Raw genomic sequence first — 13,054 nt, forward strand, 5'->3', positions numbered from 1 at the left:
CCGAGAAGAGGTACTACTTTTATGTGATATTTGAATGGGTGACAAAGCCAGAGATGCTTATGTGTTTGGATATCTCTGCCTCTTTTAAAAAGACAGAAGTTCTCCATATTGGAGGCCCCAAAAACTCTTAAACTGATCACCTTTACTTCTTATCTAATGTTCTAGAGAAATCCTGGGGCTGCTGCTCAAAAATCCCTCCCTATATGGGGAGTTATAGAGTTTTCTGGAGGGAGGATTCCTTTCTAATCATTTGCTGGCTTCATAAACATGCCGACCTGTATAGTTACACAGAGTTCTAAGCATAGGACTCCATGTGTTGTCTAATGCTCTGCTGTCACTTTGTTGAAATTATTAATGATAATATAATTTCATATAAATATTATAAATAATATAATATAAATAAAATAATATAAAATAGTTTTTGAACCAGGGGCCCTACATTTGCAATTTACCCTGGGTGCCCCAAATTATGTAGTCCATTCTGTTCCTGGGTTTTACTGTGATTGGACCAACTTCAGTCTCTTATTTGCCCTTGAATAAAGTACAGTGCCAAGCAATGCCATGAACTAATTGTCATTGGCCTCGTCAGAACTCATGCCTGGAGCTAGGGCTAGGGAGAGGCCTCTGAAAATTCATGACTGCTATTCATTTAGGGATGGGAGAGTTGATACTGAGCGTACAACCAACAAGAACTATTCCATTCTTCCTCCTTTGTTGTTGTTGTTGTTGTTGAGTAGTTGCTCATGTTTTACTTTTATTTTCTAATCTTACATTGCCTTGTAATAAGATAAAAGGTATATTTATTAAAAATAAATAGTATGTCATATGCATTCCAAAAACTAGAAATTTATTTTAAATATTTTCTTTTCAGTATGTAGAACAGAGAGAGAGGGAGAAACAAACTCCCCGCTGAGCAGGGAGCCCCAGTGGGGCTGGATCCCAGGACTCTGGGATTATGACCCAAGCCAGAGGCAGATGCTTAACCGACTGAGATACCCAGGCACCCCAGCAAAAAGTTTTATAGTTTATCATATGTGCTAATGATAGGCATTGTAAAAGCATCACTTAATCTTTATAATAACTCAAATACAGTACTTTGCAGATGAAGAAACATAAACAGAGAAGTTCAGGAACTAGTGAAAGGCCACATAAATACAGAATAATAAAGGCAGGATTTGAATCAGACTGTGCAACCACCCCATGCTATGTGTGGGAAAAGTGTTTTACAAACGTGAAAGTACATATCTGAATTATTGTTATCATTCAGTCATTCACAATTCTAGGATAGATAATTATATGGGACAAGATGTGTTCTTTAAAAATGAATGAAAAATGACTGACAGATGAAGATGTGACAGCTAAAATGTTACATCTTACTTTGTTCTATGGAATGTGAATAATTAATTTACGATAAAATATTGACCCCTCACTGTGTTACAGTGTTGCCACAGTAGATATTTGCTGGATGAATGAATGACAACAAGTTGTGTGCCCTTAGCTACCATTCAAACATCTTAGAATCAAGTAGTATGAACGTGTGTGTATGAATGATACAAGAGAATGACCCAGTAATAGGTATATGTAGGATATCAAAGCTTAATCGTTGGCAAAGTCTTTCCCAAGAGACTTGAGGTTGTATTAAAAATGTTAAATCTGGAATATATGTAATTATATAGAAAATATTAAATCCCAGTCCTCATGCTTCTTCTGGCAAGAGTAGATAGGTCTTACTTAACTTTGATAATTTATACAGTGTTGTACTAACTAGGCACTTATATTTTTTGCCTGTGCATAAATTGGCAAGACATTGGGTTACCTATGTCCTTGAATATGTCTGTAAAGACTTTATTACAAATGCCACAATTGACTCATGTGTTTTACTTTGATTCATTGATTTTTCTCTTATGAGAAATAAAATAGTTACCATGTTTGTATTCAAAGATGTTTACAGAGTTACTTAAGAAGCCCAGATCCTCACAGAGAGGTCCTGTCTTTAACTTTGTGTTCCTTCTTATCTTTCTGTAACCTTCTTATGGATCTCCCTAAGTACACAAAGTCCTTTCAAATTGGTTTGTCCCAGAAATTATTTGGACAAAATGTAACTTTTCATGTAAGTTATCTAGAATAGAGACTGGCTTACATTATTCCATTCTGCTGATGTAGTTCCAACCTGTGCTGACTTTGTGGTCCAGCCAGGAATAGATAAGATACTAAGCATTCCCAATCCAAATGGACTCGCAGTAAGGACGATAAACCAATTCACTGTTTTCTTTGAAAAAGTTTAATTTTTGCCAATCTTGGAGAAGCAGCTCTATTGCTAAATCCAAGGAGATTCATCAAAATATTCTACAATGAATGAAGTACATTTACAGTGTTTAAAATGGAATAGTATCTTTGGCAGAATCATACACAGGAAGAGAATAGGTTACGGGATCAGAAAGACCTGGTTTCAATTACAACTCTACAGCTTAACATAGTGTAACCTCGAATACTTTCTCATCCTCATTGAATCTGATTCATCTTCTATAAAGTGGGAATAAAAAAGCTTTCTCGGGGTGCCTGGGTGGCTCAGTCGTTAAGCGTCTGCCTTCGGCTCAGATCCTGATCCCAGGGTCCTGGGATCGAGTCCCGTATCGGGCTCCTCGCTCTGCGGGAAGCCTGCTTCTCCCTCTCCCACTCCCCGTGCTTGTGTTCCTGCTCTCACTGTATCTATCTCTGTCAAATTAATAAATAAAATCTTTAAAAAAAAAAGCTTTCTCATAGGATTGTAGGAAGGTTAAGTAAAGTGCCGTATATAAAGTACCTAGCAAACATCCAGCCTAGAAAGTACTCAAGGATCTTTTATCTCTTTTCTTATTTTTAACTGTTGTATTTAATATAAAACAATAAGTAGAAATGAAATTTAAAATATATTTTATATTAAGAGACAACCTGAATAGAAACTAATTAATTTATTTAGGCTTTTATTGTAAACTTATCTCACCCTATCTTCTGTGAATAATATATTTTTATTATATATATTATTATATAATATATTTTTATGTATCAACGCTGTTGATACATCAGTTGAACATCAGCAGTATGATGATTTCTGCTATGTTTTCTCTGCCATGCTGAGGTCTCGTGCTAAAAGCAATTGAGCATGCTTAAGGATAATGAAAGGTTATACCTTGTAGAGGAAAGGGAGGGCAGTCCCTCCTCTTTTACTTTCAATTGCTGCACTATAGTCCAGAGGGGAGTCCAGGATGGGAATCAGTCTGGTGGAAGGAATAGGATGGGATGACTCCCTAGGCCATGGTAAGTTCTAGGGAACAGATCATTAAAAACAATAGTCTCAATAATAGCGATCAACCTTAGTGCTTTTGGGTCTCAGATATACTGGCTTGTTCACATCAGCATCTATCTTGTTTAATAAGAAAACTTTTAGTGGGAAGACTTTGTTCCATGTAATCTCCCCATTCATGCAGTGAATAACTATTGAGTGTCTACTATTTGGTATCCCAGTGATGTTATTTCTAGTGATGTGGATGAATACTGGGAATAAATAAGTAAATAAATAAACAAACAGACAGACAGACAAGATTGTATGAGGCAGTCCTGACACTATAATGAAAATAGAACAGGATGATGTTATTAAGGGATGTAGGAGCACTTTGGATGGTATACTTATGGGAATGGGAACTTTCGCTATCTCCTGAGAAGGAAATATCTTTTTTTCTTGTGTGCAGCTCACATTGCCATGAACATAGAATAGCACACCAAATACGAGTTACCTTACTATCTTGTATTTTTCCAATGATTTCTCAGTATTCAGTAGTTTCTTTGGCTACTGAATGGGGGTGGGGGTGAATTAGCCTTTTGGTCACCTCATCACTTCAAATATAGTTTATCATCAAGTGTATAAACCCCAAAGCTGCAAACCTTACAGAAAATCATGTAATATAAAATAAATAATAGCATGTGGTCAGTATACATGGGTGTGTTATCTATGGATATAAATTCAGGCTTTGTGACATATCATTACATACTTTTTAGTCTTTTCCTTTCATGGGCCATTAGGAATTACCTTCTTTAAGGTCTGTTTTTAACATAATAACCCCATTTTATGTTAGCCCAGGGTGGCTCCAAATAGAAGTTATTCAGAACACATAGGTTTGAAGATCTGGATTTTCCACAGAACGGCTCTGCCTAGCTGGGCAGATGTCCTAGACTTTCTTTTTTTTTTATTTGCGAGAGAGAGAATGAGAGAGAGCACGAGAGGGAGGAGGGTCAGAGGGAGAAGCAGACTCCCTGCTGAGCAGGGAGCCCGATGTGGGACTCGATCCCGGGACTCCAGGATCATGACCTGAGCCGAAGGCAGTCGCTCAACCAACTGAGCCACCCAGGCGCCCCCTGTCTGAATATTTTAATTTGGATTTTCTTCTTCTCTCACTCCTTTCTTTCCCATTTTGTATCTTGAGTTTGATGAGGTCCAAAAAAGTGTTGTGCCCTTAAATTTTTGGCCGAGTCTATCCTAGGGTCTAGCATGCAGAGAAATTCCACATGTCACTGTTGCCTTTGAAAGTGGAAAGTGTTTTGATCCTGTCCCACTGAGCTCAGCACACTTTGGGTTGGATAATAAAAACAATGGTGGAGTGTGTCTTTTCATGAAGTATGAGACTGAGCTAATGGCTACAATCTGGTCATTTGGGGAAAAGACTTCCTACAGAGTTTGGGCAGTTTTCAGAGTGGTTTGAAAAAAGAGAAGTGAGATTAGGAAGTGCACTTAGGAGACTAGGGAAGGCAGTGAGAGGATCAGAAGTAAAGTCTCTGAGGTGACCTATGTGAAGGAAGCGGATGCGGAGGTTGGGAATCCTTCTGTGGTAGGCTGTATTTATTCTGTATTACAGATCAAAGGGTTAGTTTGGCCATTTTATCAGAAATGCAGCCTTATTTTTTAACACTATTTTTATTAAAATGAAATTAGCCTTAGGTTTGGAGAGGTTTTTCTCTTTATTTCTTTGACTGGGAATTATATAGTTATCAGAAAAGATGTTTCCTTTCTTATTGAGCTTCTTTCCCTTCTTGCTTTTCTCCCCCCTCTCAACATAATTAGAATACTTTCACTCCTTTTCCAAAACCTGAAGATGCTGTTTTTAAATAATAGCTTATTTAAATAATAACCGAAATTTTAATTATCTCCTTTTTTTAAAAAAAGATTTTATTTATTTATTTGAGAGAAAGAGAGAGAGCATGACAGGGGGAGGGGCAGAGGGAGAAGCAGACTCCCTGCTGAGTGTGGAGCCTGCCATGGGGTTCGATCCTGGGACTCCAGGATCATGACCTGAGCCGAAGATAAATGCTTAACCAACTGAGCCACCCAGGTACCCCTAACTTATCTCCTTCTTAAAGCAAAAGTAATAAATCTTCATACAAACCAGTAAGAGAATACAGAATTAAAGAAAGAAAAATAGAATAGTCTCCTAAAATCCCATTACCTGCACTCATATTAATATTTTGATTTATACGACACCAAACGTTCAAATTTAGGGAATGAGAAAGAGAGGCTGTGGAGGTGGTAGTGCTTGGGAGAAGAGCCAGCTATGAAACAAAATGAAATTGGAGGCTCTGACTGACCCTGGATTGTTGGCATGGACAAGACTGGAAAGCTTTGTATAACCATGTATGTTTTTTTTTTTTTTTTTAAAGATTTTATTTGTTTATTTGACAGAGAGAGAGACAGCGAGAGAGGGAACATAAGCAGGGGGAGTGGGAGAGGGAGAAGCAGGCTTCCCTCGGAGCAGGGAGCCCGATGTGGGGCTCCATCCCAGGACCCTGGGATCATGACCTGAGCCGAAGGCAGACGCTTAACGATTGAGCCACCCAGGTGCCCCTAATCATGTATTTTTTAAAACAGGATCCTGGTATGCAAATTTTTTTGTGACTTGCTGTTTTTATCTATCACAAGCACCATTCTATGTGATTGACTAGTCTTCTAAAACATCTCTCATACAGCTAAGTATTCTGTTGTTTGAGTTTCAAAGTATTTTAAAATTTTTTTTTTTTTTTTTTTTTTTTTTTATTTATTTATTCATGAAAGTCAGAGAGAGAGAGAGAGGCAGAGGCAGAGGGAGAGAAGCAGGCTCCCCGCCTAGCAGGGAGCCTGATGCGGGACTTGATCCCAGGACCCTGGGATCATGACCTGAGCCAAAGGCAGACGCTTAACCATCTGAGCCACCCAGGCGCCCCTGAGTTTCAAAGTATTTTAAACCAATTCCCATCGGTGAATGTTTAGGTGATTCGTATCTTTTAAAAATTATAAACTGTGCAGAGATGAAGATCCCTGTAAATAAATCCATATTCACAATCATGATTATTTCCTTAGAATAAATTTTCAAAAATTTTACAGTGCCAAGGGATATGCATTTAAAGTGTCTCTCTCTCTCTTCATATATATATATATAGCTTTATAGCTATAACACATATATAACATATCTAACATTGCCCTGCCTAGCTATGATCCAAATAGTGCCTGCCAACTTAGGTGCCCATCAGCAAGGTGTGAGAGTGTATTTTTCTCTATATTTGCCCAGGATACAGATACTATTCCTTTGTGAATATTAGTAGCTTGATTTCATTATCTTATGCACAAACGCTGCCACACTTATTTGTACGTCTGTGTATGTCTGATTGTATATCTATAATCACTCTTACAGAATGTATTTTATCTCATGAACATGTCAGTCTGTTATACCGAGTGAGTTTGTAAACAGATAATTCTGATAAGTCTGCTCTTAAATATACTTACCTTGACTTCCCAGGTGCCTGTAGGAACATCACCCACAGCCAGTGTCAGATGCTGCCCTACCAAACCACGCTAACACCTCTCTTCTCGATTGTCAAAAACACGGAAGTGGAGAAGTTCCTCAAGTTCTTCATGTACCTCCATCGCCTCAGCTGCTACCAACATATCATGCTTTTTGGCTGTAGCCTCGCCTTCCCCGAGTGCGTCGGTGATGCTGATGACAGGTATTTTGGAATCAAAATCATTCCGTGATAAGAGTCGGTTGTAACAGAGGTGTCTGAGAGGAATGAAATTATCCCGAGCTACCACCGTTTATTTTTGTTAAAGGAGAAAATATCCCATACCCATCACAGCCACTTGTAATTCTTTGAAACTGAAATTTTTTTGTGAAAACTTGGAATACTTTTATTTCTGGAGAGAAATTATCCCGGATGTGAGATTGAGGCAATCAGCTGGGACACTGAGGAGCTGTTTCCGTGAGGGTCTGGCAGAAGACAGCACACTCAAAGGGGTGACTGAAAAGAGTTTATTGAAGAGAAGATTTATAGAGGTATGGACAGGTTAAGAGACCAAATGATGGGAGGCATCAGGGTCTCATGATAGGGGATGCAGTTCCACCACCCAAGACGTGGAGGGGGAAAAAGGGCGGACAGCGACTGGAGAGAGTTTTAGCTATGGGCAAGGGGTCTTCCAACCAGCCAAGTCCTGCGACCCTATGCAGAGGAGCATAGCCACCAGCAGCCAGCCTGTCAGCCCTGCAGGAGAGAGGAGAAAGAAATACTCTGACCTCACTCTACTCCTGCCCTCCCATCTGCTGGGGCCTCCCACCATCCGAACTCACCCACAGCCATTGGGCAAGGGTGTGTTGTTGATGTGACCACAATAGATGAGATCTAAAATCTCATCCAAATATTATTGGGTCCAAAGTCCCAAATCTCATCCTCTGAAACAGGCATAGGTGAGATGCTGGGTGGTTCTTATGGTCAACACTAGAGCCCAGAGCAGGGTGAGGAGGGTGAAGGGTAGTTGCAGAGGGACAAACAGAGAATGTCTAGTACAATATCAAATAAGATTAGAAAGAATTTTCTTATTTTGGGTGGGGGAAAGAACATTTGAGTGAGTGTGCTTGTGGATGTATCTTGTAAGCTCATTTTTTTTTTTTGAGATAAAGTTGACATATAGCATTATATTGGTTTCAGGTGTACCACATAATGATTCAATATTTGAATATATTGCCAAATGATCACCACGATAAGTCTAGTTAACATCCATCACCACACATAGTTATAAATTTTCTTTTTCTTATAATGAGAACTTTTAAAATCAACTCTCTTAGCAACTTTTAAATACACAATACAATATAGTCACCATGTTGTATATTACATCTCCATGAATTACTTAGTTTATAACTGGAAGTTTGTACTTTTTGACCATCATCACCTTATTGAAATAACATAATTTCGATATTACATTATTATATTGAAATAATTTTCAGTAAGAGTAAATCAATGAAAAGTATGTTATGGAATTTTTTAAGTTTACTAAGTATACATTTTTAAAATTTTTGCAAAGCATGTGTTAAATACATAATCACATAAAACATCAATTATTTTCTGAATTAAAATGTTAGGGAGTTTTCAGAATAATAATGTTAGAATGAAATTCATTTTCAAGTGCAGGTAGGTTCCATGTACTAATTTAGTTAGTGTATAAAATATGTTTTGAACAGAAGGAAGGCATTCATTGTTTTGATTGGGGAAAGCCTACATTGCCACAGAATAAAATCTGCGTAGAAGAGAAATAGTAGATTGTTTATTGTAGAAGTAAGTAAAGAACTATGAGCAGATATTGCTTTTAGGAAAACATTTCACTAGAAAGAATCATATGCAGAGCATGCTTTCATGGTAACAAGAGAGAAACAGTGGCGGTATAACATGGTGGTTGTAATATTTTTCTAGAGCTGCTGTAACAAATTACTACAAGCTGGGTGGCTTAAACAGACCTTTGTTCTCTCACAGTTCTAGAAACTAGAGATGTAAAATCTGACAGGGCCATGCTCCCTGTGGGGGTTGTGAGGGGGTAGAAATCATTTTCACTTTCACCTGCTTCTGGTGGTTTCAGGCTTTCCTTGACCTATGGCCACGTCACCCCACGCTCTCCCTCCATCCTCACATAGCTTTCTCTGTGTGTCTCTCTTCTCTCGTGAGGACACTTGTCATTGGTCTAGGTAGCCCAAGATGATCTCATCATCTCAAGGTTCTTGACTTAATTATGCCCACAAAGACCTTTTTTTTTTTCCAAATAAGGTAACATTCACAGATTCCAGAAGTTAGGACATGGACACATCATTTTGGGGCCCTCCATTCAACACACGACAGTGGCTAAGAAAGCAGGCTATGGGGCCATGTGCCTCATCCTTCTCACCTGTAAAATGGAGATAATAGTGAACCTCCTTTGCAAAGTTCACATGAGGATCAAATGACAGAGGGTGCCTGGCTTTTATGAAGAGCTCAAGAAATGTTAGCAACGGCTATCAAATCAATGGGTTGAGAAGGTGAGGTAGTACTAATGAAATTAAGAGCATAAAGAGTATTTCTAACATATATTAAGTATTGAAGGATTGCAAAAAAAGAATGTGGAATACATATGGATTAAAAGAAAATTAGGTCGAATACTCAAGGCTGTTGGAGTTGGATTCTTGTTCCACTTCTTAATTTCAAACATTTTCACTTACCACTCTTTTCTTGAATTTCTCTATGGAGTCATATGGGTGCATAAATAAAACAATGAAAGAAAGCTTCCTGGGGACTCTGAATTCATTTTGGTCTTCCTTCTTAATATAACTCAATCTCCACTCTCACTTAAATCAGTTGTAAAATTCCGGTTAAGCTCCTCATAGTCTTCAGGGCACTTTTAGGTAAAATTTGTTTTTCTCCTGACCTGGTTCATCCTGAAAAAATGCTCTCCTGTAAGTGTTTTCCATTTTCTGTTATAATGGATAATAACTTATAGTCACTTTTCAGGTATGCTTTGGGGACTTATCCTATTTTTTATTGTTACATTTATTATTATATTTAATTTTATAATTATACTTCCAGACCAGTGCTTCCTGCTGTCATTTAGTGTGTGCATGGAAACCAGAAGCTAAATTTAATAAGCAAAGTAAGTTCATAAAGGTATGAAATGTATTGTAGAAAATAGCGTAAATACAGTTTTCTTATATTTCATTATTTTCGATCATCCATTATACTAATTTTCTCTAACTATTCAAATAATGGAGAATTGCTTATATTCCATCCTAGACAAAATAGCTAATGTTTAAATTTTAGTTTAAAAAGATTAGTGGGGTATATAAATAGTCTGGTTTTTAACCTGCCCCTTTGAGACCTCAAATGCTCATTAACTACATTTTATAACAATAAACGTTAACAGTTTTTATTTAGACGAGGGTTGCTATTAATAAATACATATATCATATACTATAACACAGGCTAACTGAAGTGGTACATAATTTATATGGATTCAATGAAATTTATCTCAAACTATAGAGATCTCATTGATAAGTCATTTGGATAGCCTTAAAAATATATGTGTTAGCAGGAGTAGCTTAAAAATATCAGCAAGTAGCTGGAGAGAAATCCACAATTCCTGGGCCAGGAGAGTAACAGTTGTTTCTGGATGGCTTTTTGACACACCAGATACAATTAAGGTCTCTGGAAGAGAAAACAGGTATTGCAAACACATGCTTTTGATGTGTAATTATCACTCATACCCAAGTTGTTTAAATAATGGGCCTATAATATTGTCAAAACTGAAGGGGGGTCAGTTTGGCTTGGAAGGTCCAGTTTTGCTTCTAGAAGACACCCAGGAGACCTGCTAATGTGGGATGACCGTCACCCCACTCACATCTTCTGATACTTTGCAGAGAAACTCTGCTCATGAGATGAGTCCTTCACATTAAAAACTTGACATGTTTGCTATTAATTTTTTTTTCCCTCTGGACTATAGATTTGTCACTAGGTCCTTTGCAGAAATTCTTAATAGCTGTGGAAATGAAGTGAAAATTCTTCATTTAGCCAGATTACTTGAGATTCAAGATTATATTTCAAACCTAGGAACTACAGGACAGTTTTCTGTTAATGTACTTAATCCCTGTAGGATTGTGATAGGAATCAAACGTGTTTCTTCAAATGAGCTTCTTAAAAAATGCTCTGCTTTTTCCCAAATAAGTATGTTGACTGGAAATTAGAAAATTTAATCTGGCAACTACAGAGAAAGCACTTGAGGGGCTCCTGGTTGGCTCATTCGGTTAAGGGTTTGCCTTTGGCTCAGGGCATGGTCCGGGTGTCCTGGGATCGAGCCCTATGTCGGGCTCCTTGCTCAGTGGAGAGTCTGCTTGTTCTTCTCCCTTTGCCCCTCGTGCTCTCTTTCTCTCTCTCTCAATCTCTCTCAGATAAATAAAATCTTAAAAAAAAAAAGCACTTGGAAGTTTGGGGGCAGATGAAACCTAATTCTGCCAATTGCCAGTTATAAGACCTTGGGCATTTTAGTTAGCCTTCTGACCCGCAGTTTACTCATCTCTATAATGAGAGCCTTCATAAGCTGCATTTGTGTGTGTTAAACAGAATGATTTATATAAAGTGCCCATACATGGCCTACACTATATGGCACAGAGTAACTTCTTCATGAACAGTAACTTACTATTATTGACAGAGTAGTCAATGATGATAAGTGAATTTTCTGGGAGGGTATAAACTTGATCACTTCTTTCAGAGATGCAAGATTTGCATTTTTTTCCCCATTCTTCCCACCTTCTAAACCTGATTAGTAATGTTGAGCATCATTTCATGCTCTGTATGTCTTCTTTGGAAAAATATCTATTCAGGTCCTCTGCCCATTTTTTAATTGGTTTTTTTTTTGGTGTTGTGTTGTATAAGTTTTTATATATTTTGGATATTAACCCCTTATCAGATATATCATTTTCAAATATCTTCTCCCATTCAGTAAGTTGCCTTTTTGTTTTGTTGATAGTTTTTTTCACTGTGCAAAAGCTTTTTATTTTGGTGTAGTCCCAATAGTTTCGTTTTGCTTTTGTTTTCCTTGCTAGAGGAGACATATCAAGGAAAATGTTTCTATGGCTAGTATCAAAGAGATTACTGCCTGTATTTACTTCTAGGAATTTTATGGTTTCAGGTTTCATATTTAGGTCTTTAATCCAGTTTATTTATTTTAGAGAGCAAGAATGAGAGAGTGAATGAGCGAGCATGAGTACAGGAGGGGTAGAGGGAGAGAATCTTAAGCAGACCCATCACTGAGCACAGGGCCCGATGCGGGGCTCAATATCATGACCCTGAGATCATGATGTGAGCTGAAACCAAGAGTTGGATGCTTAACTGATTGAGCCACCCAGGCACCCCAGAGTTTATTTTTGTGAATTATAAAAGAAAGTGGTCCAGTTTAATTCTTTTGCATGCAGCTGTACAGTTTTCTCAACACCATTTGTTGAAGAGACTGTCCTTTCCTCGTTGTGTATTCTTGCCTCTTTTATCATAGATTAATTGACCATAAAATTGTGGGTTTATTTCTGACTTCTGTTTTATTGATCTATGTGTCTATTTTTTGTGCTGGTACCATACTATTTTGATTACTATAGCTTTGTAGTATATCTTGAAGTCTGGGGTTGTGATACCTCCAGCTTTGTTCTTATTTCTCAAAATTGCTTTGACTATTTGAGGTCTTTTGTGGTTCCATCTAAATTTTAGTATTATTTGATCTAGTCCTCTGAAAAATGTCTTGGTATTTTGATAGGGACTGTATTGAATCTGTAGATTGCTTTGGGGAGTATGGACATCTTAACAATATTAATTCTTCTAATCCATGAACATGGGATGTCTTTCCATTTGTTTGTGTCATCTTCAATTCTTTCATCAGCGTTTTATAGTTTTCAGGGTACAGGTCTTTCACCTCCTTAGTTAAGTTTATTCTGAGGTATTTTAATATTTTTGGAGCAGTTGTAAATGGAATTGTTTTCTTAATTTCTCTTTCTGCTATTTTGTTATTAGTGTATAGTAACACTACTGATTTCTGATTTCTGTGACTTTTCTGACTTCACTTATTACTTTTAATAGTTTTTTGGTGGACTCTAGGATTTTCTATATATAGTATGTCATCTGCAAATAGCAGCAATTTAACTTTTTCCTTACTAATATGGATGCCTCTTATTTCTTTTTCTTTTCTGATTGCTGTGGCTAGGATTTCCAGGATTATGTT

At 37.5% G+C, this 13,054-nt stretch overlaps 1 protein-coding gene across 1 annotated transcript in view; it reads left to right on the forward strand.

Moving 5' to 3' along the window:
• CORIN (corin, serine peptidase) overlaps positions 1-13,054 on the forward strand; it is a 229,131-nt gene that overhangs the window by 62,510 nt on the left and 153,567 nt on the right. Inside the window, exon 4 of the mRNA XM_021701616.1 lies at positions 6,801-7,008. Coding sequence (XP_021557291.1) covers positions 6,801-7,008 — 208 coding nt within the window. The remainder of the gene's footprint in view (positions 1-6,800; positions 7,009-13,054) is intronic.

The sequence above is a fragment of the Neomonachus schauinslandi genome, chromosome 2, assembly GCF_002201575.2.
Source record: "Neomonachus schauinslandi chromosome 2, ASM220157v2, whole genome shotgun sequence".
NCBI classification, from domain to species: Eukaryota; Metazoa; Chordata; class Mammalia; order Carnivora; family Phocidae; genus Neomonachus; species Neomonachus schauinslandi.